The sequence below is a fragment of the Euprymna scolopes genome, chromosome 1 (assembly GCF_053919585.1).
Source record: "Euprymna scolopes isolate OS-2025 chromosome 1, ASM5391958v1, whole genome shotgun sequence".
Taxonomy (NCBI): domain Eukaryota; kingdom Metazoa; phylum Mollusca; class Cephalopoda; order Sepiida; family Sepiolidae; genus Euprymna; species Euprymna scolopes.
In genome coordinates, this window is record NC_136482.1 from 9,554,063 (window position 1) to 9,581,237 (window position 27,175).

Sequence of the window (27,175 nt, forward strand, 5' to 3'; positions counted from 1 at the left end):
ATATATATATATATATATATATAAAATAATATATACAAATAATATAATATATAATAATATAATATATAATATATAATTGGTCAAATCAACATTTATAAGAATTTATGACTTTTATTTGTGATATAATGGAATAACCTAACATCCCTTCATAGATGAAATGAACTATAGATATATTGACCCTCTCACGTGACTGAGAGAGAAGGAATAAAGACAGGAAGAGAATAAGAAAAGAGGTTGAGTAACTCTTATTTCACATGTATTCCCTTGTAAATAAACCCCTTTGTCTTTCACACATAACCCCGTGTTCCTTGCTGTATTCTTAGTTAAAGTAAGGATATAACAAATGGCGACAGGATTTGAATTCACAAAAAGGAAACTTTAAGCCAAAAACAGATTGGAAAACAAAGAGAAAAAATACTGCACGGAAAAATTCAACTAAAAAAAAAAACAAACTAAGACACGCACAAAAAGTAAATTATATTTTATCAAAATTCAGTCCGTTACAGTCCTACTGAAAAAAAAAAGAAAGAGAAATTGACATTTTACGAAGCATTGAAAAGAACAATTTTTGAAAGTTGTCCATTTCAAATTTCTTTTGTTTCATAAGAAGAAAAAAAAATATGGCGGAAAAGAACGCTTGCATGCTGTTGGTTCAGTGTCAATTTCGTGTGTGTTGCAAAAACCTTGTCTACAAAAGAATGTTTTTCTTTTGTGGTTTTAAAAAAAACAAATTATTTAGTGAATTTATTTAATGCTTTGTGCAGGTACTGTTAACCTTTTGTTTTATTACTGTGTTTAAAAAAAGGAAAAAATTCTTCAACATGGAACAATTAGCCGAGTTTACAAAAACGATACAATTAGCACTGGCAGCTCAACAAAGCCAGATGGAATTTTTACAAAAAGAACAGTTAAAACAAAATGAAGTATTAAAAACAGTATTAATGAAACAAGAAGAAAAAAAGGATTGTTCACTGCGGAAGGAATTGCAAATTCGCTGACAGAATTTTTGTATGAACCAACTAATGGCTTAACGTTTCCAGCATATTATCGTAGATACAAAAATATTTTTTCCAAACGATGTCAGGCCTGGATGAAAAAAAAATTATTTTACTGTTGCAAAAACTGGGTTCCCATGAAAATACCAAGTATACAAATTTTATACTCCCAAGGAAACCCAAAGATATTTCTTTTAAAGAAACTATAGAAATTTTATCGAACATTTTCGGGGAACGGGATAGCTTATTTTATACTCGTTATAGGTGTTTAAATATTTTGAAACAAGATGATGAAGACTTTATCGCCTATGCTGGGAGAGTAAATGCCCAATGCGAGTTATTTAAGTTGAAAGACCTAAAAGAGGACATGTTTAAATGCTTGATATTTGTGCAAGGGTTAACATCCTCGAAGGATAAAGAGATTCGTTCTAGGATATTATCCATTATGAACCAAGACATAGAAATAACCTTACAGAAAGTTACTGAGGAATGCCAGAAACTGTTAAATTTAAAACAGGATAATACTAGTATCGAAGAGAAAAATGTTAGAAAACACAAAGGGTAAAACAAGGTGGCCACTATGTAAAAAAATACTGTAAGACATGTGGAGGAAAAAATCATTTCACAAAAGAGTGCTACTTCAAAAGCAAAATATGCTATAAGTGCGGGCGTAAAGGACACAAGTCAATAGTATGCAAAAAGGAGAAATACTGTAAGCCTGAAATAAAGACCATTGATTCTAAAAAAAGAGTCCATGTATAGTAAAAAAAGGAAATATATTGAAGTTAGATTGAATGGCTGGAAAGTAAACTGTCTTTTGAATACTGGAAATGACATATTCTTAATTGATGAAACAACATGGAAGAAAATTGGTTCTGCAAAGCACAAAAAAAATTGCCAGAGGGATGTCTGGAAATAGATTAAAATTTAAGGGTGAATTTTATACGAATGTGACTCTGAATGAAAAGACATTAAAAACTAAAATGTATGTGATACCTGGAAAAAATTCTAATCTATTCGGTATAGATTTGATGATACTTTTCAATTTATGGGAGAAACCAATAAACTCATTTTGCAAAATAGTAAATGTGACGGGATCTGAAAGTCCCAAACTGCCAGGAAGATTTGTTGGGGATTTGAAGAAGGATTTTAAAAATGTGTTTTCTGAAGGTCTGGGTTGTTGCACTAAAACGGAAGTGAAATTTGAACTGAAAGATGAAGTGAAATCAGTGTTTAAACCCAAAAGGAAGGCACGGTACTCAGTATTAGAAACAATCGGGAAAGAATTAAATAGACGAAGAAATCAGAGTAATAAAAAAAGTGGACAACTCTGAATGGGCATCACCCACAGTTTATGTGAAAAAGAAAAAATAAAAAAATTAGGTACGTGGAGATTTTTTGACGGGACTGAATGATTCCTTAAACGATCATAACTATCCACTCCCTAACCCTGAGGAAATATTTTCTAAATTAAATGGATGAAAAATTTTCACAAAAATTGACTTGTCAGAAGCATATTTGCAGGTCAAAGTCCACGAAGATTGTTCTAAATACCTGACAATAAATACTCATAAAGGATTATTTTCCCTAAAACGATTACCGTTTGGGTTGAAACTAGCAGCAAATTTATTCCAATAAATTATGGATGCCATGCTAGCAGGCTTGGATTTGGCAATAGCTTATTTAGACAACATTTTGATAAGAAGCAAAAATGTTGAAGAACATAAAAACCATATTCGGAAGGTATTTGAGAAAATAGAAGATTATGGATTTAAAGTGGCTCTCGGAAAATGTAATTTTGGTATGGACAAGATTGAATATTTGGGACAAATAATTGATTGGAAAGGTAGAAGACCTAACCCAAATAGGTCAGAAGCAATTAGAGACATGCCTAGACCAGACAATGTAATGAAGTTACAGTCATTCTTGGGTCTAGCAAACTACTATAATTCTTATATTCCAAGTATGCACGAACTAAGAGCACCATTAAATGAATTATTAAAGAAGAATAAAAAATGGCTCTGAACAAAAGAATGTGAGGAAGCATTCCAAAAAATTAAAAGATGTTTGTTAGCACATTATGATCTGAAAAAGGATTTAATTGTAGAGGCAGATGCTAGCGAATATGGTTTAGTAGCGGTGCTTCTACACAGAATGGAAGATTGATCTACTAAACCAATTTCTCACGCCTTGAGGCTTTTATTACCCACTGAAAGAAAGTACAGTTAGATCGAAAAAGAGGGTCTGGCGATTGTGTATGCTATGAGAAAGTTTCATAGATTCATTCATGGAAGGTCTTGGAAACGGACCATAAATCATTACTACCGATTTTTGGTTCGAAAAAAGGGATTCCTACTCATATGGCAAATAGATTACAGAGATGGAGTATTATTTTGCTCAATTACAATTTCAAAATGAAACATCTAGCATCTAGTAAAATTGCCCATGCAGATGGTTTGTCGAGATTGATTTCCAGTAAACCTGAATTTGAAGAAACTGTTATAGCAGCACTAAAAGAAGAAAATGAACTAACAGATATATTAATAAATACTGTTAGGGATCTTCCTGTTACACTTGAGAAAATAAAGAAAGCTGCGAAAACAGATAAATATATTAATAAGATAAAAAAAACAAATGGGACAAGACGAAAAGGATAGAAAAGGAGTAAAAGTGTTTCCGTTTTCTATGTGTGATGAAAGTCTGATGTACGCAGACAGAGTGGTAGTACTGCAAGTATTACAAAAGAAAATCCTAAAAGAATTCCACATGGGACATCCTGAAATCTCCGAAATGAAGGCCCTAATGAGAGGATTCACATACTGGCCTGGAATGGATCAGGACATTGGGAAAATGGTGAAATTATGTAAAGGTTGCCAACTAGCTACAAGATCTCCCCTCATACGGACGCAACCTTGGCCTAAAACAGATGTACCCTGGACATGCATCCATATCGATTACACAGGACCTTTGAAGGGATATTATTACCTAGTAATCGTAGATAGTATGTCAAAATGGCCAGAAATTTTTAAATACAAACACCCTACAGCGGCAAACACAATGAAAGCGCTGGACGAGGTATTTAGTCGGTTCGGAGTTCCGAAAACAATTGTTACTGATAATGGCACTCTGTTCACAGGTCAAGAATTCAAGCACTACTGTGAGGCACTGGCCATTGAACACATTACAACACCAACTTTTTACCCTCGATCAAATGGACAAGCGGAAAGATTTGTTGATACTTTATAACGAGCTTTAAAAAAGAATAATAACATTAACACGGAAGAAAAAAGCATTAAAAATTTTTTAGCAATATATAGGACAACACCAAATCCAAATCCTAAATTATCCCCAGCTGAAATTCTGTTTGCCAGGAAGGTACGTTCGGTGTTCGACTGGTTAATCCCAAGAGAAAAAGTAAAAAAAAAGTATCAAGGATAATGTAAGGTACAAGACTTACAATGACGGGATAAAGTTTTCTTCAAAAATTATCGGGCAGGGAAGAGTTTTTGGTAAGAATGCATAATCTCAAGAAGAATTGGGAGAATGGTTTACATTATAAAAGGGCAGACTTTTTTCCACAAAAATCATATTAACCAACTGAGACCCCGATACATAGAAACAGTCAGAAACCAAGAGTTACCAATGGAAGTGCTATATGACACTTTCCATATACAACCTCCAAACAAGCAAGTACCAGTAACTCAGAAATCCAGTCATTCTCCAAAAGTAAAAAATCGGCAAACAAAAATGGTGAGGAGAAGTAAAAGGAAAAGCACCAAATTTTTTTGGACAAAGTTTAAAAAGGAAAAAATGTTAGAAGCAAAATTCTATGGAAGAATTTAGCTTGGGAGGAAGGTGATGTAATGGAATAACTTAACATCCCTTCAAAGATGAAATGAACTATGGATATATTGACCCTCTGAAGTGATCGAGGCAGAAGGAAAAAAGACAGGAAGAGAATAAGAAAATATGTTGAGTAACTCTTATTTCACATGTATTCCCTTGTAAATAAACCCCTTTGTCTTTCACTCATAATCCTGTGTTTCTTGCTGTATTCTTATTTAAAGTAAGGATATAACAATTTGGTAATTAAAATATTTTTTTTTAGTACAATTTTATTAATAGATTACAAGCAAGGCCAAGAACAACAAGCCAAAATGGGAAAATATCTGTTATTAGCATTGCAGGAATATAACAAGAAACATTAAACAATAGTGAAATAATAAAAATTGAAAAGAAAAATGGGGAAGCAAATGATGATTAATAAATGATCCTTGCCAAAATCAACTTGCAAGTATCAGGAAGTTTCACTGGATGTCCTGCTGGCTTAGTAGGTCGGCCTGCAGTTCTTGAAAAGAAGCTACTGGAATAAGAAGCTGTATTATAATGAGGTATCAAAACAAAGGATTGATGAAAACCACTAGACCAATGAGCCAAACGAGCTGGAACAAAAGAAGCAGTGAATAAATCAAACAATTCTGAAGAACACATGCCATGATAGTATTTATAAAAAAAAAAACTGAGATTAGCTACACCATGTTTGTGAGGGAGAGATCTGGTGAACATAATAAATAGGACAAAGTTAAGTAGGCCTAAAATCATAGATTCCAGAACTGCAGTTTGAGTCATGAAGCAAGTCTGATGAATAGCTTTCACAGAGTATCAGGATTAATGGCACCACAAAGTCTGGTTTGATTCCTCATCTTCAAGATGTTGGCAAGAGCATCTAAATCTGAAGGTTTTTTTATCAGCATTTTATCTTTTTTTATTTTTCATAATCCACCAATTTCAGTCAGAGGTTTATGTTATCAGTATACCAAAAGCTAACTTTTACTGGATAGTACCTAAATTTTGACTCGCACCATCCATATAATGTAAAGAAAGGGAAGCGTCTGTTGTGTACAACATCAAGCAAAGCAATATGTAGTAATAACAATACATATCAAGACGATATGGACAGTTTAAGAGAAACTCTTCACCAAAACAACTATCCAGAGAGCATGTCTGGTTCAAGAAATCTGGACCAGACATCAAAGAACACAACCTGGAAATTCACCACAGTTTGGATACTGTTATAAGGGACATAATTACGGATAGCACCGGATACGAAACGGTGTATAAAAGAGCGTCTTGAATTGTCTTGGAGTCAGTTCAGTGGTACGCACTAGCCCGACCGTCTCGCGGCTTACACTCTCCAAGTGTAGTCAGGATTAACCAAGCTCCCAGGACGAGCGTTCCGCTCACACACGTTAAGTTACTTTTTTCCTTTACTTTCATTTACGCGTATATCAACTTCAAGGCGAGCAGCCATTTTGTATTGTGTATTATTCGAAGTACGAATAAACCTTTTTGTTACGCATTCCACTCGGCGTATTTTGTCATGTTATTATATACCGTCAAAACGGGATATAACAGTTGGCGACAAGGATGATTCTTATCTCTTAACAGAGATAAATTACCGTACTAATAGGACTGTGTACTATTCAAATTTACAAGGATTTCGTTACTGAACACGTACGGCAAAGAACTATTCGAAATTGTCTTACATAAAGTACGGATTTCTCCGATATGAACTCACGGAAAGGTAATAAAATTGTACTTGAAAGATATTGACAAGGTAAAGTGAACTTTATTTATATTTTTTGAAGAAAAAAATATGTGAGGAACGCAGGCGGAATTCGAACCCGGCACCTTTGGATTACGTTTTTGGAAAAAAAAAAAAAGAACTTTTACGATTTTTTGTTTCTCTAAATTAAACAGACTATTGTTATAATTTAATTTTTTTTTTTTCGTGCAACCGTATTTTTGTTGAAAAACAGTTTGCTCATTTTCGGGCATTATTCGTTGTGTAAATTTGAAAAGTATTATTGTGTAAAATTACGTTGAGGCAGAATTACTATTGCTAAATTGTATGAACTGTGTGGAAACATTTATTCTTGCAAGACTTGTTGCTAATTGGCGAAAAACGTATACTTACGAAATTTTGTGGAATCATTGTTGTAAATTTTAGAAAGACATTTTTTTTTTAAATATGGAACAATTGGCTGAGTTGACGAAAGTGCTAACTCTTAGCGTTCAGGAACAGTCAAAAATGACACAACAATTCTTAGTGCAACAACAACAGCTGCAACAACAACAGCAAGAAATGACACAAAAAACTTTAGAGGCACAACAAGAACAAACAAAAATACTTCAACGCCAAATGTCGACTCAACAAAAAAATTTGGAAAAATTAATTCAAACCTTGACAACTGAAAAAAAAACGAATTTTTCTGCAGAAGGTATTTCAAATTCTTTGTCGGAATTTCACTACTCTCCCGATACTGGTGTTACATTGCCAGCATACTATAGAAGGTATGAAACAGTTTTTACAAAGAGGTGTTCGGACTGGACCGACGAAGAAAAAGTCACGCTGTTGCTCCAAAAACTGGGTACTGACGAAAACACTAAGTACACTAACTTAATTTTACCCAAAAAACCAGAGGAAGTGGCCTTTGAAGAGACAATTAATACGTTGTCTAGAATATTTGATAAAAGAGATAGCCTTTTCCACTCTAGATATAAATGTTTGAATTTACAGAAATCGGAATCTGAAGACTATTTAGAGTATGCTTGTATTGTAAATTGCTTATGTGAATCATTTAAATTAAATGAAATTTCTGCGGATTTATTTAAATGTTTAATCTTTGTACAGGGGCTCACAGAACCAAGGGACAAAGATATCAGATCCCGGATCCTGACAATTATGGAGTCGGACCCAAATATAACTTTACAAAAAGTTACCGAGGAATGTCAACGTCTCATTAATATCAAGAGAGACAACACCCGCATTGAAGAAAAAAGCGTTTACAAGGTACAACATGTAAAAAGACAAAGGACCCCTAGAATGCACAAGTACCAAAATTGTGAATGTTGCGGAAGTACGAGACACACCAAAAAGACCTGCTGGTTCAGGAATAAGATATGTTACGAATGTGGGTTCAAAGGCCACAAGGGAACGTACTGTGACCAGAAGAAAAAATGAAAGACTGACAAAGTGAATGCGCTTCGCACAAGGAAAGAGAAAAGTTGCGAAAGGTGTAAGTATGTCAGTGTTCACATAAATGGACATCCTGTAACATTACTCCTGGATAGTGGTTCGGACATCAGCATCATAGATGAAGATATCTGGAGAAGGATCGGTCGACCCGAACTAATGGAAACCAGCAAGATGGCGAGGAGTGTGTGCGGCAAAAAGTTGTAATTTAAAGGAGAACTGAGGTGCAACGTGACATTTGATGGTCAGACACGCACGTCCAAAGTGTACGTGGTTCCAGGAAGTTACACAAGTCTGTTTGGAGTGGATTGGTTTGTCCTGTTTAACTTATGGGAGCGACCAGTTAATTCTTTTTGTAATAGGCTGAACACAGAGAAAGCAAACCAAGTGGAAGACTTTCTGGACGATGTAAAAGCAGAATTTCCAAGGGTTTTTGCTGAAGGACTTGGACATTGTGTGAAAGTAGAAGCCAAATTTGAAGTGAAGAAAGATGCCACCCCAGTGTTCAAACCTAAAAGAAATGTACCGTTTTCATCGATGGACGCAATCGAGAAGGAGTTGGAAAGACTTCAACAGTTAGAGGTTATTGAAAAAGTTGACCATACGGATTGGGCCAGCCCGACGGTATATGTGAAGAAAAAAAATAACAAAATCAGGGTCTGTGCAGACTTCTCAACAGGCCTTAATGACTGTTTAAAGGACCACAATTATCCCCTTCCATCGGCAGAAGATCTATTCTCAAAACTTAACGGAGGAAAAATTTTTTCCAAGATAGACCTCTCAGACGCGTACTTGCAAATCAAGGTCAATGATGAATGTTCAAAGTACCTGTGCATTAATACGCACAAGGGTATCTTCAAGCTAAAGAGGCTTCCTTTTGGCTTAAAGGTCGCCCCTGCTTTGTTTCAACAAATAATGGATACGATGCTCGCAGGGTTGGAATTTGCGATGGCATACCTTGACGATATCTTGATAAAGAGCAGTAATTTGCAAGAGCACAAGAAGCACGTGAGAGAAGTACTTAAGAGAATAGAGGGGTTTGGTTTCAGATTGAGTCCGGAGAAATGTGATTTCTTCATGAAAAGGATCAAATACCTGGGTCAAATAATTGACGAAGATGGACGAAGGCCAGATCCACAACGGACCGAAGCAATTGATAAGATGCCTGCCCCAGACTCAGTATCAAAACTACAGTCATTTCTGGGATTGGTACAATACTATGCGATATACATCCCTAATGTACATAATTTGAGAGCTCCTCTTAACGAGCTACTAAAAAAAGGCAGTAGATGGAATTGGACAAAGGAATGTGAGTCTGCTTTCCAGAAAATTAAGAAATGTTTACTATCAGATCTGGCATTAGCACATTTCGATCCAGAGAAAGAGATTGTACTAGCAATGGACGCCAGTGATTACGGAGTTGGTGCTGCATTACTCCACAAGTATGAGGATGGAACAACAAAAGCAATCTCTCACGCGTCAAGAACTTTGATTGCAGCTGAGAAAAACTACAGCCAGATTGAAAAGGAGGCTCTCTCAATAATATTTGGAGTCAAAAAGTTTAACCGTTTTCTCCATGGACGAAACTTCATATTACAGACGGATCATAAACCACTAATCACGATATTTGGATCGAAGAAAGGCATCCCTACGCATACTGCAAATCGACTACAGCGATGGGTTGTAACTCTCTTAAACTATCAGTTTAAGATGGAGCATGTGTCATCAAAAAAGTTAGGACACGCGGATGCACTGTCAAGGTTGATTCCAAAAAGAAATGAAAGTTTCGAAGAGACGGTAATTGCAGCTCTTAAAGATGAAAGCGAATGCTCAAATTCAATATGCAATATGATCCGTGAACTCCCGGTAACTCTAGAAGAGATTAAAAGAGAATCTGCAAAAGACGTTTTTATAAAGCAAATGAAAAATCAAGTAGGACGGACGGAAAGAAATAAGATGGCAAGAGAAATTACACCTTTTTCCATTTGCGAAGATGTGCTTATGTATGCCGATAGAATCGTAATTCCACAGGTATTACGAAAAAGAATGCTAAACGAATTTCACACAGGTCATCCTGGCATTTCAAGGATGAAATCCCTAATTAGAGGTTACGTATATTGGCCTGGTATGGATAAAGAGGTGGAAAACTGTGTCAAAGCGTGCAAAGGATGTCAATTAGCAGCCCGAGATCCGCCTGTAAAAATGACCCTGTGGCCGAAGATGGACTTGCCCTGGTCACGACTGCATATTGATTATGCCGGACCCCTAAAAGGTTTTTTTTACTTAATTGTAGTGGACTCTTTCTCCAAATGGCCGGAGATATTCAAGATCAGACATCCAACATCAAGGAACACTGTAAGTGCACTTGACGAAATTTTCAGCCGGTTTGGTGTACCAAAGACCATAGTGAGTGACAATGGTACAGCATTCACAGGTTACGAATTTAGAGAATTCTGCAACTCACTGGATATACAGCACATCACGACGCCTATTTACCATCCTAGGTCGAATGGGTTGGCAGAAAAATTTGTGGACACGTTTAAGTGGGCATTAAGGAAAAACATGAACATTGACACAGATGAGCGGACAATACAAACATTTCTAGCGATCTACAGAGTAACCCCAAATCCAAACAATGATATAAATTCATCCCCTGCAGAACTTATGTTCGCCAGAAAAATTAGATCCATTTTCGATAGACTTCTACCGGATAAAAAGAAAGTTACCAGAAAAGAAAACTTTAAGGTAAAGTGCTATTCCCCAGGAGATAAAGTTTATTTTAAAAATTTTCAGAATGGAAAAAATCATTGGGTGGACGGTATTGTTAAGAAAAGAATTGGGAACATGGTCTATACTATTCAAGGTCCCAGTTTTGTCTGTAAAAGACATGTTAATCAAATCCGTTCCAGAATTACGGATAATACAGAGGAAATCCCAATGGAAACGCTGTGCGACACATTTGACATTCCAAAACCGGTGGGTATACATGGACCCATGAATGTATCTCCTGAACATACCGCACGGGCTGGACAGAATTCTTTACCAAAGGAAACTTTGACCAAAAGGAAAAGCACACGTAAAAGGAAAGTCATCAGGCGTTTAAGTCTTGATCCTAAACGGAAGCGATATTAAAGCTAAAATCGGGAAGATTTCAGCTTCAGGGGGAGGTGTTATAAGGGACATAATTACGGATAGCACCGGATACGAAACGGTGTATAAAAGAGCGTCTTGAATTGTCTTGGAGTCAGTTCAGTGGTACGCACTAGCCCGACCGTCTCGCGGCTTACACTCTCCAAGTGTAGTCAGGATTAACCAAGCTCCCAGGACGAGCGTTCCGCTCACACACGTTAAGTTACTTTTTTCCTTTACTTTCATTTACGCGTATATCAACTTCAAGGCGAGCAGCCATTTTGTATTGTGTATTATTTCGAAGTACGAATAAACCTTTTTGTTACGCATTCCACTCGGCGTATTTTGTCATGTTATTATATACCGTCAAAACGGGATATAACAGATACCATACATTAAAGGCTTGTCAGAAAAACCATAATAATATGTAATCCATATGACATCAAGACTATATTCAGAAGCAATTCAACTCTCCAGAAACAACTTGTGTGGGTGAAGCCTCTTACAGAAAAAATCCTGACTAAGAACTGTGTACATGAAATTCCATGTAAATGTGGAAGACTATACAAAGGTGGGAGACTATAAAAGTATGTGTAAAAGAACATCAAAAATCCGTAAGATGTGAAGAGATTGAAAATCCAGATATGGTTGACCATATCAGGAAGGAAAAGAGAAACCATCTACGATTATAGGACGAAGTAAAAATTATAGGCAAAGAAAAACGGTGGAGAGTAAGATAACTCAAAGAAGCCGCACATATGCTGGATGACAGTCAATTACTAAGTAGATCTAGTATAGAATTTAACACGATATGGGAACTGTTAATTATAAATAATAGATAATATATACAAGTAATGAATGAAAACAATAATATGTATACACTAATATATAGATGTACATAGATTACTGTTTTTAAAAAAAATAATAAATAAATATATATATAGTGATATAAAATAATAATGATAATAATAATTAGTAATAAATAGTGATATTCACAACGAGAAATAAAATAGGTTTAAGGCTCCAAAATTAGTACTAGAACTTAACAGTTCTAGACCTGTGGACGAGTGGTTAGAGTACTTGAAAAAATCAACTGTAAAAGTTATATTCTTCTGAAGGTTGAAGGTTCAATTCTTAGTGTGAGCGACCGAAAAATACAATTGCAAATTACGTAGAACAATTATCCAGTCATGTGAAGTAAAGGGTTCTGTTTGAAATTTCATCCAAATTCCTGAGTTCGACAGAAACATTCCCAAGTTTGACAAGATGCACCTGAAAAAGGTCAGAGGTCACATCGACTGGAATGTTGTGAAAATCATACTCAAGATGAGAACAGTAGTTTGAAGATTTCAAATGATATGAACAACCAATTTATATCTTTATTTTTATTCAATTGTCCTGGAAAGAAAAACTAGGAATATTCAACTATTTAAAGAACTAGCAGGGAGACCAAATGTTGCTTGGGATTAAATAAGGATCAACGAATGTTCAACACTTCCAATACTTTTATTGTCATTAAAATTGTTTGAATTGCCCATTTTTCAATCAAATCAATTGATTACCTACTCTAGTTAGAGACCCACTATATTGTTGCACTAGGAGAAAGCTTCACATGTCTCCCCACAGTAACTTAGTCCACAATACATTGTATTCTACATTGCACTGTAGAGAACCTGTTAATAATTTTATGAATCTATTTTATATATTAAGGTGAATTAAAGTTTAAAATGCAAAAGTATCATGCTCCTATTGTGCTCTAAACAGAAACACTTATTTCAAACGTGCCCTGTCCTATTGCCAGGGTAAATAATTTATAAAGATATTCGTGGAAATTGCAAAAGTAAATAAGACTTACTTTGAAGACATCTGGCAATGATAGCTGTGAACAGTAAAGAAGATTAATGGTTGAATATTTTCTGGGAATGATAGTTGCCATCAGTAGAAAAGGTCATAGTTGAAAACTATGACTTTTTGACAGTTTCTGCTCATTTGAGCCCTCTTGACTGTTTAAGGTTTAAAAAAAAAATTTTTTTATACAAGAAAAAAATCATGTCTTATCAAGGCCCAGAGGCCACTCAAGGATAAGGATTAACGACTGTACAGTGGTCAAGGAGAACATGTCATCATTAGCAGTGGAAATTTGGTAAATGGAATTACTTAAGGGGATGGTCATCAAGAATTTGTTCATATTAGACTTGAAGACAACCATATTGTAGTCAGTTGGACATGCAGTTCTAAGAAAGAAGCTTTGTTCATGGAATCTACATTTAGGTTTAGGCACAGATAAAGAGTGGGGGAAATTATTGATAGTGGTTTCAGCTAGACCAGTATTTTTTGTGAAAGTCAGGACAAGGGGGGGGACCATAGATTGGAGCTCAGATGAACACTTGCCATGAAAATAACGCTAAAGCAGAGACAGGCTTGCAACGTCTCTTCTGTGGGAAAGAGGTTACAGGGAAGAGAAAAGGGCATCCCTCACTAAGCTACAAAGTCTATTTTGAACTCTGCTTCAAATGTGGCAACAGTACTCCATCCTTGGACGTACTTGGCTCTTATACAGGTAGAGAATTGTATCAGCATTGAGATATCTATTGGAGTGGTAAAACGATCCCACCATTTTCCCAGCAACCTTGGCAAAGATAGGTTGTGTCTGCATTTGACATTTATAGGTGTTCAATTTCCCTTAATTCTCATGAAAATTGTTAGTGGCCTGGGGGTAATATAGCTGGGTCTGAATTTCCTGACCAGTAGGAATTGTCAATTCCTGCACTGATGATTGCAAAAGCATGAAATACTAGTGTCTGTACGTATGAGAATAATTATATATATATATTTTCTTTGGACCGATCACTTATCAAAGCCTGGAGACCATTCTAGGATAAGGCTAATGAGTGTTATGAAGATGATGAGACAACACCATGATGATCAGTAATGGTGGAACTTGGGTTGTGTTTAATTATATAAGAAGGCGGCTCAATAAAAATTTATTTATTTTAGACTTGAAAACGGCCATGTTATAGTCAACTGGGAAGCAGTTCCATGGTATTGTGTTCCACAGATAGGCAGTTCTAGGAAAGATTTTTAGACTTAGGCAGAGATAGAGTGAGGGAAATTTTTGACAGTTATTGTAGTTAGACTAATATTTGTTGTGAACGTCTTACAGGGTGACCATGGATTGAAACTCAGTCGAGCACTTACCATAAGAGTAACAACAGAGCAGCGATAGACTCAGAATGTTTTTTTCTGTGAGAAAGAGGTAGCAGGAATGAGAAAAGGACATTGTTCACTAGATTTCAAAGACGGTTTTGTACCCTGTCAAGGCAGCAAAAGGTACTCTTTCTGCTTTTACAGGGTACAATAGCTGATGAGGAAAGATAATTCATAAAGAGAATATCTGATGCATCTGTCCTGAATATCATGCTAAGATGGAATGTTCGTCAGACATTTTTGACTGGCTTCAAACCAAAAACCAGGAAAAAAAAGGAAAAGCCTCTTTCTGAATCTTTGTACTTCCTATTAGAACCGTACACTCTCAGGTTTGCAAGTAATATGGTTAAAGGGGAATAACTTCTGAATACTCTGAGCCAACAACTGTATTTGATTAGGCACATGTGCAGAAATGTAATGGAGACAACAATTTGATTGTCTTCAAGTCCAACATAAACAAATTCTTGATGAGCTGTCCTCTTAAGGAATCCAATTTACCAAGTTTCCACTACTAACAATTACTACGATATTGTCCCATTGACTACTGTACACTCATTAGCCCTTATCCTCAAGTGGCCTCAGGGCCTTGATAAGTGGTGACTACTATGAAAAAAAGAAAGAAAAAGATGGCTACATTTACAAAGCTCGAAATCATAAAAATTGTCTTTTAGGAACAGAATTTTGGACACTGAAAATGTAAACAACTAATTTTTTTTTTTGTTTTTAGCTGATGATTACTTGCTTTGTTTTCAATACTAACTCGAAAATTAAGGAAACAATAATTTTATCTGTTATCTAAAAAAAAATCTTTGAAGTTGTAAACATTTTCATTCGGTAAATAGCTTTTTTTATTGGCTATTGGAATGTTTTTTTACATGAAATTAGGAAAACTAATTGACCTGTGTCCCGGCGTTGCTCAGGAAAGTAAATCAACTCAAGAAGTTCCATGTTCAACCCGGAACGATCCAAGATCTTGTTCATGTGACTCCATTTGTGTGTATACATCTATGGTAGTTACTTTGACAGGATTAAATTCACTTTACTTTATTGGATATCTTTGTAATAAATTAGAAATCTCTTCTGATTTAGAGAGGGGAGAGAGAGGGAAAGCCAGTGAGGAGATATGGAAGGGTAGAGAGAGAAAATGTTGCTATCAATGATTTTAAGTTGAAGATTCAAACATGTCACCATTAAATAAGAAATTGTTTGTTGCTGATTTGGCACTATTTGACTTTTAATGCAGGATGTTAGTGTTAAAGAAAGAAAGACCCATACTTCTAGATACATGTTCTCAAAGAGGTTACCTGTACCTGAATAGAATCAGTGGTTACATGGCTGGAAACGTTGTAAAAGTAACAACCAAAATGATCATATTAGTTAGAATAACCCAAATACATTTTATCGTGCTTCTACCCAATTTGGATTGAAGGAAATGAACTTAGGCAAATGTAATGCAAATGTTTAATTCGTGTTACAGAAAGGAAAAAAAAAAGTTTGGTTCAAATTCCATCGAAATAACTGTGTTTTTGCTTTTCTAAATGCACATTCTCAAAAAAGTGCACCCGAACAAGGTTGGAGGTTACATCAGTGGAAACATAGTAAAACTAATAACCAAGATTATGACTGTAATCTTACACTAGTTTATTAAATACCATTGTTTCTTTGTTAAAGTTTCAGTGATTAAAATTCTCTTGTCAAAAGATATAATTCTTATAGGATTGTACACTTTGTAAATGTAGTTATCTCCCTTGCATTTGGTATATATTTTGCAAATGCGTCCTTGATATCATCATCATCATCGGTTTTCAAAGCTAACTTATTCAAAAATTATCTCTATTAATAATGTGTAATCTCAAGATCAAGGAAGAAACTATGAGAGATACCTCATCCAGGAGAGATAAAATGTTTGACTGCTCTAAGATAAACAACACATAATTATCTGTAAAGGAACAGAAGTCACGATAATGCTACACAAATTGTTGCAATATTTTTACTATAACTGTGTGGGTATGGTTACAAAAAATTGGAAGGTTATATTTGTAAACAGGGATAATAATGGAACCACGCTCTTGTATCAACCAATCAGAAACCGGAATCACTTAAAAAAAATATACTGAATTTCTTGAGAATTTTTGCACATAACTTTTCATCCTCACACAGGAAGGAACTCTACTCTTCGTCTCAAGACTTCTTCAGATTGGCTACCTACTGGAAACTATTCTTTGTCTTCATCTGCAAACTTTTACAATTCAAAGTTTTTCTCGATTGATGCTGCCATTTTGTTTGGAACAACATTTCTCTTTTCTGAAACGATAATAGCTTACAACTCAAAACTATTCTTTGTACATTTTGTATGCTAACGATTATATTATACCTGATAATTTTTTCTCATTTCTCTTCCAGGTTTCTGGGATGAAGAAGATCAATTTTTCTATGACGTTTTACTCCCTCTCCATTCCGATGAGATTGTTCCTCTCTGTATCCGTTCCCTCGTTGGACTCGTCCCTTTGTTTGCCTGTGCTTCTATAACTGTTCCAAAATCTGTGGCTAATAACCCAAAGTTTTTGCATCTTCAAAAAGTAATGGTCAAAAACAAGGTGCGTATTTCATGTCACTTCCAAACAAAAAATAGAGAAATCTTTGGATTCCAAAAACTGTCCATATAAGACATAGCCATATGACATTATCACTACTGATACAATATCAACCATTTTCAGTATGGAAGACCATACTCATTTGAATTTTTTTAGGTTACATTGTAATATTTAAGTTTCACCAAAATTGTCTAATCAAACTTTTTGCTTGTTGTTTAAAGAAAACTTCTACCATAACTTCTTTGTTGACTGAAATTATGCATGTCAGAACATAATTCTCCTTTCTAAAATTATTGTTATATGATAGATGTGTAATGTGAGTCTTATAAACAGGCTTAGATTTGATGAGTCCAGATTAAAATTAGATTTATAGAGAAATGTGTGAAGACCAGGAGACTTTGTTGGTTTAGTCATGTTGAAAGAATTAGTGAGAGTGTTTGGATTAATAGATGCAGAACACTTGAGGTGGCAGAGTCAGTTGGCAGGGAAGGGCCAAGGAAAACATAGGAAGTGACAAGGATGGATTTGAGAGAGAAAAAGACTTGGCCAGAGATAGATTAGTTTGTATATCAATTTCTGAAACCTGTCCAAGACATGCAAGTGTGTAAAACAAACGGTAACCTGAATATGATGATGATAATGTGATTATAAGAGAATGGATGAGAGTATTTGGGTTAGTAGATGCAGAACAGTTGAGGTGGCAGGTCTAGTTCACAGGGGAGGCCAAGGATAAGATAAGAAGTGCTAAGGATGGAATTGGGAAGAAGATAAAGATGCAATCCTATTTGCATTTTGAGTGTTGCTTGCATTCAACAGATTTTTGCGCAAAAACCTTTGGTGTAGTGGATAAAGTACTATGTAAAATTCAATTGTAAGTTACACTCTTCTGGAGGTTGAAGGTTCAATTGTCAGTGCTACAACAGTCGAAATACTGTTGTGAATTACTTACAATTTCTACCTAGTCATGACAGATGGAATGAGAGCACGCTACACTTGTGGATTAAATAAAGGGTTCTATTCGAAATTTCATACAGATTCCTGAGTTTTACAGGAAAATTCTCAAGTTTGACAGATACACCTGAAGAAGGTTGGAGGTTCCATTTGCTGAAACATGGTGAAAATAGCACTGAAGATGATAACAGTAGTTTGAATAATCCAAATAATTTTCCCACAGTAGAGAGGCTGCAATCCTGACTCTGCTCTATCATTATTTTCACAGCATGCGCTCATCTGAACTTCAATCTATGCCCCTCATGCCAAGCATTCACAAAAAGCACTTGTCTACTTACAACCACTATCAATAATTTATCCCACCCTCTATCTAAAGGCAAGTTACATGAACAAAGCTTCTTTCCTAGAACTGTTCATCTGTGGAACTCTGTTCCACTAGTCTGCTTTCCAGCTGACTACAACATGGTCGTCTTCAAGTTCAATGTAAACAATTTTTTTTGAGCTGACCCCTTAAATAGTCAATTTCTAGCCAGTTTCCTTTACTAATAATATATATGCTGTTATCTCAGTTGCCACATGTACACATTGTACACTCATTAACCCTTATCCTTGAGTGATCAAGCCTTGATAAGTACCATAAAAAAAAAAAATAATCAATCCTCATCTCAAAAATTCCAAAATATAATTGATCATCTGTACTAGTACTTCTGCAGTTTTTGGACCATGCTTAAATAATGTGATCATTAAGAAACCCGTTCTTAACATTAGGAGGAAAGAGACTTTGTTAACTATTTTGTACCTTCACCTAACAATTTAATAACCAAAAGATACTATAAAAATTAATTTAACTTGAAGATCCTATCTAAAAAAATAACACAACCTGTAAACTGCAGAAGTACTTACTCAACGTTGGCCAGAATACAATGAAGTCACCATAAGTTATAACTTTTATTTGTTTGCACATGAGTTAGATAACTTCTATCATATTTTTCAATCTAAAATGAGTTATACTCCTTGTTAATTTTCATTTTTAGGTGATTATTTAAAAATGTTTTAGATTAGCTATCATGGACTATATAATTTTTTTTAACACTAATTATAGGAAAGTATGTTATTATATTGCCAATAACATGGTACAACTCTATTAAATGAAAATTGGCTCATCAAAAACAGAGTTTGATTTGCCAAATTAAAATGGATTTGGGTCTGACTTTGAAAATCTGACAAAATAACTTCATATGTTAAATAAATGTTTACTTTGAATTTAGTTTTCGCCCAAACTTTAGCAAGGGAAGAAACTTTCAGAGTACAAAGCTCTCCAGTATCAGGATACCTCACAGCAAAGACATGGGACTTTCTGCTTATCAAATTAGTCAGGAGTATTTACGTTGAGGGGGCATCAGTGTACGAGTTCGTCAAAACATTCAAATGCAGAGATGCAACATTGTGGTGATGGGACATAGGTTAGAACTTGGTTGACAGTGCAGGATCTATTGGATCAGGAACTCTTTTTTGGATCTTACCTAATAGAAAATATAGACCATTCCGTATGTGGCAACAATATCCCATGCACATGTAGTAACAATAGTCCATGCACATGTGGCAACAATATTCCATGACATGTGGTCTCATTCACATATGGAAACAATATCCTATACACATGTGGTAATAATATTCCATGCATGTATGGTCTCACTCACATGTGGTAACAATATTCCATGACATGTGGCAACAATATCATATGCACATGTGGTAACAATATTCCATGCATGTGTGGCCTCATTCACATGTGGTAACAATATTCCATGCACATGTGGTCTCGTTCACATGTGGCAACAATATTCCATGCACATGTGGTAACAATATTCCATGCACATGTGGTAACAATATTCCATGCATGTGCAATTGGTGGCTTTTTAGTATTTTTCTTATTTTATTAATGAGTATTTTTCTAGCACAATTTGGCAGCAGCCTTGGCAATGCTTTCTATGTATTTGTTCTAATTCATATTGCCCGTGAATGTTAGAGCAAAGAATGTGAATAATGAACTCTCAAGCTAGGCAACTTGTGACTGGGAAAGGTTTTTGTAATTGTTGAAGATTTCTCAAAAACGATAGTCTTTTTTAGTCAAACAGATATTTGCGGAAAACCTTGTTACAAAACTATTTATAGTCACTTATTTGACAGTTTTCACATATGAACATCATCACAAAGACGCAAGAATTCACAAACCCCCAGAAATTTGATGTAAGTTTCATTCAAACCTTTCTCTTTCTTTAAAAAAGTAAGTTTTTAAGAATAATGAAAATGAAAAAAAAAACATTAAACTTTTCAGGCTTAAAATGACTATCATCAAATCAACATTATCTTAACAAAATTAGTTCTTGTTTTTTAGTTCAATTGATTACCATAATCATCCTACATGTGTCTCGCCCAAATTTATATGTCAATTCATCAAGTCAGTCCTCATACAAAGCAAAACCACGAGTCCAGCTTATAAACAAATAAGTGATGTTTATTATATTTATAAATTACAAATGGCACTCATTTATTTATTTATTTATTTAACTATTTATTTAATTATTATTTTATTAATTTATTTATTTATTTAATTATTCATTTATTTATTTAATTATTCATTTATTTATTTATTTAATTATTCATTTATTTATTTATTTAATTATTCATTTATTTATTTATTTAATTATTCATTTATTTATTTAATTATTCATTTATTTATTTATTTAATTATTCATTTATTTATTTATTCATTTATTCATTTATTTATTCCTTTATTTATTTATTTATTCATTTATTTATTTATTCATTTATTTATTCATTTATTTAATTATTCATTTATTTATTTATTCATTTATTTATTTATTTATTTATTCATTTATTTATTTATTCATTTATTTATTCATTCATTTATTTATTTATTCATTTATTTATTTATTTATTTATTCATTTATTTATTTATTCATTTATTTATTTATTTATTTATTCATTTATTTATTTATTCATTTATTTATTCATTTATTTATTATTCATTTATTTATTTATTCATTTACTTATTTATTCATTTATTTATTTATTTATTCATTCATTTATTCATTTATTCATTTATTTATTCATTCATTTATTCATTCATTCATTCATTTATTCATTCATTCATTTATTCATTCATTCATTCATTTATTTATTTATTTATTTATTTATTTAGTTAAATGACAGATTTGCAGCATCAGATCCTAGCCTAACCAGACCAAAACACATACGGCCCATTAATGTGGTCCTTTACTAAGAGCCCCAAACCTCCGTTGTTTTCATATACAATAATTTGATGACCAAAAATTTCCTTCTAAATTACGTTCCATTGTTATGCATCATTAAACGATTGATTAAACCAAATTGTTATAAATTACGATTAATTTATGCTAACATAAAGTTGTTTCAATGGCAGCCATCTTAAAGTTAAAAAGTCCAAAATAACCAAATCTGCCTTTGCTGGCTGGCAAGGAATTAGGTTTTGTTTGTTGATCTACTTTTTTCTCATCTACTTTATTTCTGATAATCAGTCATTGTTAAATCTTTATCTTTGACTAATTGTTCTCTCACAAAAAATGATTGGTCCACTGACTTAGTCACATTTGGACCTTAGAATTCATCCTTGTCCGTTTGTCCATTCATCTGTTTGTTCCAAAAATTCTCAATAACTACACATTACATTTTTCTGAAATTTTGCATGAACTTACAACTAGGTAAGGGAGGAAATGTAACATTCTTGGATTTTTTATAAAAATTCTAGTTGTGTCCCCAGGAAATTAAAAGAGGTCAAGATGGGTAAAAATAGCACTTTTCGGGACATAAACACATAGATATACATCTGGAAACGTAATATTTTAGGATGAGAAAATTCTTGTTGTGTCCCCAGGGGGTCAAAAGCGATCAAAAATGTTTTTTTTTTTTTTTTTTTTTTTTTTTAGTCAAAAATCACAAAAAATAACACTTTTTGGGATATAGAATTTTTTCCCAATCATTAGATTTTGCTGAAAATTACTCACAAGCAAGACTACATAGATATTCATCTGAAAATGTAATATTTGACCCTGAAAAATTCTGATTTCGTTCCCAGAAGTTAAAAAGGGGTAAAAAAAAAATGTGGATTTTCTAAAATCAAAATGAAAAAATCTGATTTATTTGTTTCTCTCTCTCAGAATTATTTTTTAGGTTATTATTAGACCTATTATTAGAGTTAATGGAAACTCATCATAAGAAAATAGAATTCTAATAAAAATAAAAGCAACATTGGATTTTTTTCAAACAATTTTAAAACATTTTTTGAATTGAAGCATCACTGCTTTTTTTTTTTAGCAAACAATTGTTAAGCTTTTATTTATTTATTTTTATATATTGTTCCTATTTACTTGCCTCCCCACGAGCGCAGAGTTTGACACAAAGTTTGTCATTAATGAAGGGAAAATCTAGCTCCCAAAAAGGGGGACTCTGGATAGAAACAAAAATAAAAATTGCCTCCGTCTAGAAGGATATTAATTTCTAGGTTGAATTTGAAGGAAAATTGCTTTTTTGGCAATTATGCATTATTATTAACTCCAATTTTTTCTTGGAATAGTTACAAGACTATGTATGTTAAATAAAGTTAACTAAAATTTTGAATAAATTAATAAATAAACTTCTATGTTAAATAAAGGGTTTTTAAATAATAAGGTTAAAAAAGAGCATCACGCTTAAACTTTACATTTACCAAAAAAAGTCATTGAATTGTTTTCTCATCCAAATTTAATAAAATACAATTTCTTCTTGTTCCAATAACACAAAATAAAATAAAAAAAAAATAATACCAAAATATTTGAAAACCAAAAGTTATTGCATAAAAATGTATCAAAATTGTAAAAGCATTTATTGAAAAAATACATTTTTTGGAATTAAAGCAACATTACTTGGTCTTGTGGCTAGGAGCAAAGTGTAGTATCTGTTCTGATACTACACATCCTCTTTTCTGTCCTCAGTCAGTGGAGGAGAAATCTTTTTATTTTTGTTCCTTTCCTCACATTAAAAACCGACCTCATGTCTAACTCTGCTTTCGTGGGGAGGCAAGTAAAAAGGAACATTGGATTTTTTTACAAACAATTTAATGGAAACTCATCATAAGAAAATAGAATTCTAATAAAAATAAAAGCAACATTGGATTTTTTTCAAACAATTTTAAAACATTTTTTGAATTGAAGCATCACTGTTTTTTTTTTTAGCAAACAATTTAACAGAAAGAAAAATAGAATTTTAATAAAAAATTGTTTGAATTAAAGTAAAATTATAACAAAATATAGTTTTAATTATTGTCACTGTTGAATTAGGTTGAAAAGTTGTACCCTCTATCTGTTGTTCAATAAAACCCAACAAAACAAAATGGCCCTGCCCGTGTAATGCATAAATGCCTTGTATTTTGATACACTAAATGTTTTTACAATTTTATTTTGATAAAATAAATGTTATTTGGTAATTTTGTCATTTAACGACTCATGCTATTTGTTAAATAGTATTTACAAGTTAAATTCAAGTTTTACGATATCATTTTTATTAAATTGTTAGGTGAAAGTACAGAATAGTTACAAAATACTCTACACTCCCCATGTTAAATAATAGGTTACTAAAAATTAATGTTATTATTTCAGCGCGGGTCATTAAATGCAAAAGTACATGTAATTTTTATTGCATTTTGCTCGTAAACACCAATTTCACAAATTTCTTTTTTTTTATTAATAATTAATTTACTATCTCCTCACTTTTCATAATTTTTGGATATGTTAGTATTTTCGCTAGGTCAATTATGTAGGTACCATTTGTTTTATGGGAAATTCAATATTACATTCGCTCGGACACCAATTGCCTGTTTACCGCAAAAAGTATGGCAGCTTTTTTGAATTTGGCCTTTTTTTTCTTAAACATTTGGCCTTGAAAAAAAGTCATAGTTTGTCAACATAAGTGCCAAACTATAACTTTAAGTTATCATTTTTATTATTATTACAAACATGGTCTAAGTAGAGATAATTTTTCTTGAAGAAATTTATTTATTTTTTTTTTTTTATTACATTTTCACCCCAAACAAGGCAAATTGCCAAAATCATTTCACTTTAAAGAATTTAAGTGACTTAACTAGGAATTAACGCAACAATCAAGCAAATTATTTATTTTTTTTATTTAATAACAAAAATTATCAGCATTACTCGGTTTTCTAAAGTTTTCAAATTTATTTCTTTTGCATTTGAACAAAATTTCTATTAATTTGATGCATTCTGGTTAGATAAATTGTTTAAATTTTTAGATGAGGCTTGGTATTAATTTTGATTGTTTGGACTATCATTCTCATGTTGGTAATTGTTCTCAAAATAGAATCTTTTTCAACCTTTGGATTTTGATGAAAATTACCCAAAAGCAAGACCATATGAATATACATTTGGAAACATAATATTTTACCCTGGAAAAATTGTGGGGCTTGAGCCCCAGAGAGTTTTAGGGGTAAAAAACATCCCTTTTTTTTTTTTTTTTTTTTTTTTTTTAAAATTACATTTTCACCCCAAACAAGGCAAATTGCCACTTTGGTGTAGGGGGCTACTGTCAGGGGCAACAACTACTGGGGTAGTATGTAGGGATTTGGGCAGCAAGGTGTTGGTTCACGTTACACTTGAACTTCTGCACGTCAGTACTGTTGGGGAAGCAGGGACCTGGAATGGAATTCCAGAGTCTAGCGGTTCTGGGAAAGAAACTATTGGAGTAAAAAGATCTTTTACATCTAGGGATCTCTACTGTGTGGGGGTGGGATTTAGCAGCCTGTCGGGTTTGTCAAGGGTGCTCACGTCGTGGGGGCACAAGTGATTGCAGTTCGTCAGAGCATTCACCACTAAAATACTTGTAGAACAGGCAGAGGGATGCAACATTTCGTCGATGGGACAGAGGCTGAAGCTTAGATGCCAGGTCAGGGCCTATCAGGTTTGCGACTCTCTTTTGAACCTTGTCAAGGAGCAAGAGACTAGTAGCAGATGCACCAGCCCAGATGTGGCAGCAATACTCCATACATGGGCGAATGGTGGCCTTATAGAGGTACAGGATACTTTCGGGTGTTAGTAGTTTTCTAGCACGGTAGAGAGAGCCCACCTTTCTTGCAGCGGCCCTGGCAATGCCTTCAATGTAATTGTTCCAACTCATGTTTCCTGTGAACGTTAGGCCAAGGAGTTTGAAAGATGGACTCTCAGATAAAGAGTCGTTGGCCATTGCTATGGGTGGTAGAGAGGGTTTCTTGTAATTATTGAATGAAACTAGTTTAGTCTTGGCAGCATTGAACGCGACCAACCACTTTTGTCCCCATTCCACTACAGATTGGAGGTCTTTCTCTAGTGTTTCTGCCATTTCTTTAGAAATGTGTCCATTTGTCTTCCTGTCGTGCCTGCCATAGAGTGTAGTGTCATCAGCATATATACCCATCTCAGAGGCAATGTTGTCAGGGAGGTCATTTATGAATATCAGGAACAATAGAGGTCCAAGGATAGAACCCTGGGGCACCCCCGCATTTATATCATATTGTTTAGATGTACGACTGTCGAGGACAACCTGGATTTTTCTCTTATCTAAGAAGGATCTAATTATGTTAAGTATTCTACCAGTGATACTGTATGATCTAATTTTCCTGAGGAGACCCTCATGCCATACCCTGTCAAAAGCCTTAGATATATCTAGAGCTACCGCTCTGCCCTCCCCCGCTTTGTCCAGTGAATGGTATATACGTTCAGAGATCACAGTTAGGATGTCTGCTGTGGAACGGGCTTATCTAAATCCATATTGTTTGTCAGTCAGTAGTTTAGCATCTGTAAGATGATGGACTAGAGCATGGTTAATTATGGTCTCAAATATTTTGGCAAAAAGTGGGAGGAGGCTAATGGGGCGATAATTTGATGGGTCTGTCCTTTCGCCAGAATTCTTGAATACTGGTACAACAGAAGCAGTTTTCCAACAGCCCGGAAAGCAAGCTTCATTAAGGCATTTGTTGTAGAGTTTGGAGAGAACTGGAGCTACTTCGGCTGAGCACTTTTTTAATAGCACAGCTGGGATAAGATCGGGTCCACATGCTTTTGAGGTGTCAAGGTTTTTTATGATAGCATGCACCTGAGCAGGGGTGGTTTTCAGATCGTCTAGTGTGGCGTCTGTCTGCATAGGAAAGTCAGGTAGGGGGTGGTTGGAAGGGTCCAGTGTGGAGTTTGAGGCAAACCGACTGGTAAGCATGTTAGCCTTGTCAGTTGCTGAGGAGACAACCTCGTGATTGTTGGTTAGTGCGGGGATTGTTGATTGCCCATTATTTACAACACTGTTGTAGATTTTCCAGAAGTCTCAAGTTCCTAGTTTTTGTGCTTCGATGCGCTTTTTAGTGGTTTCCGTAAATTCTCTCTTAGCTGTCGCTATTTCCTTCTTAACATTATTTCTAGCTTCTATATACTTCAGTCTGTTTGAACTGGACTGATGTCGGTTAAACCTACGGTATGCATGCTGCTTTTGAGCAATGGCAGTTGCACAAGTCGACGTAAACCATTGGGGAGAGTGGGGCTTACTATAAAATTTCCGCATGGGAACATGCGCTTCGATTGCAGTTTTGAACCAGTCAGTGGTCTCGTTTGCACATTGTTCAGCAGGGAGAGAGAAAATATTTTTCCATGGAGCATCTCTAATTAGTTCCCTGATGGCTTCCCAGTCAGCCTTTTTATAATATCTCGTTGTTTTGAACACTGGCTCTTCAGTTTTGGGTCTAGAGTTTAGGGCGATTTCAACCATTATCACTGCATGATCAGCGTTCCCAAGTGGGCTGTGGGCCTTCGTTATGCAGTCACCGGGAACTGTGGTCAAAAACAGATCTAGAAATTTTTATTTTTCTCCAAAAATTCATACTTGTGCCTAAATAGGGATTTTGAATGGTACTGAATTCAAATTAATGCAGCGTTTGTCATGAAACGGTTTTACCCTGACGTTTTACATCAGGTCAGGGGGTTTAAATGGGGAAAATAGCCAAAATCAGTCCGAGGACCATATAGTTTTTGGCTTTTTGAATTATATTTAGAGAACCATACTTGATTATATCTATATATAAAGCAAAATTTTTTGTATATGTGGTGTGACATCAGCGTTAAACATTTGATTTAGAAGCCAAACTAATCATGGATTTGGAATCAGTAGCTTTGCTCCAGTATCCTTTCTTTTTT

At 34.3% G+C, this 27,175-nt stretch overlaps 1 protein-coding gene across 7 annotated transcripts in view; it reads left to right on the forward strand.

The window, feature by feature from the left end:
- Nucleotides 1-27,175, forward strand: part of LOC145278160 (uncharacterized) — a 228,701-nt gene that overhangs the window by 105,162 nt on the left and 96,364 nt on the right. For all 7 annotated transcript variants that reach the window (XM_080130508.1, XM_080130471.1, XM_080130591.1 and 4 more), the window contains one exon: nt 16,771-16,964. In XM_080130508.1, coding sequence (XP_079986634.1) covers nt 16,771-16,964 — 194 coding nt within the window. The remainder of the gene's footprint in view (nt 1-16,770; nt 16,965-27,175) is intronic.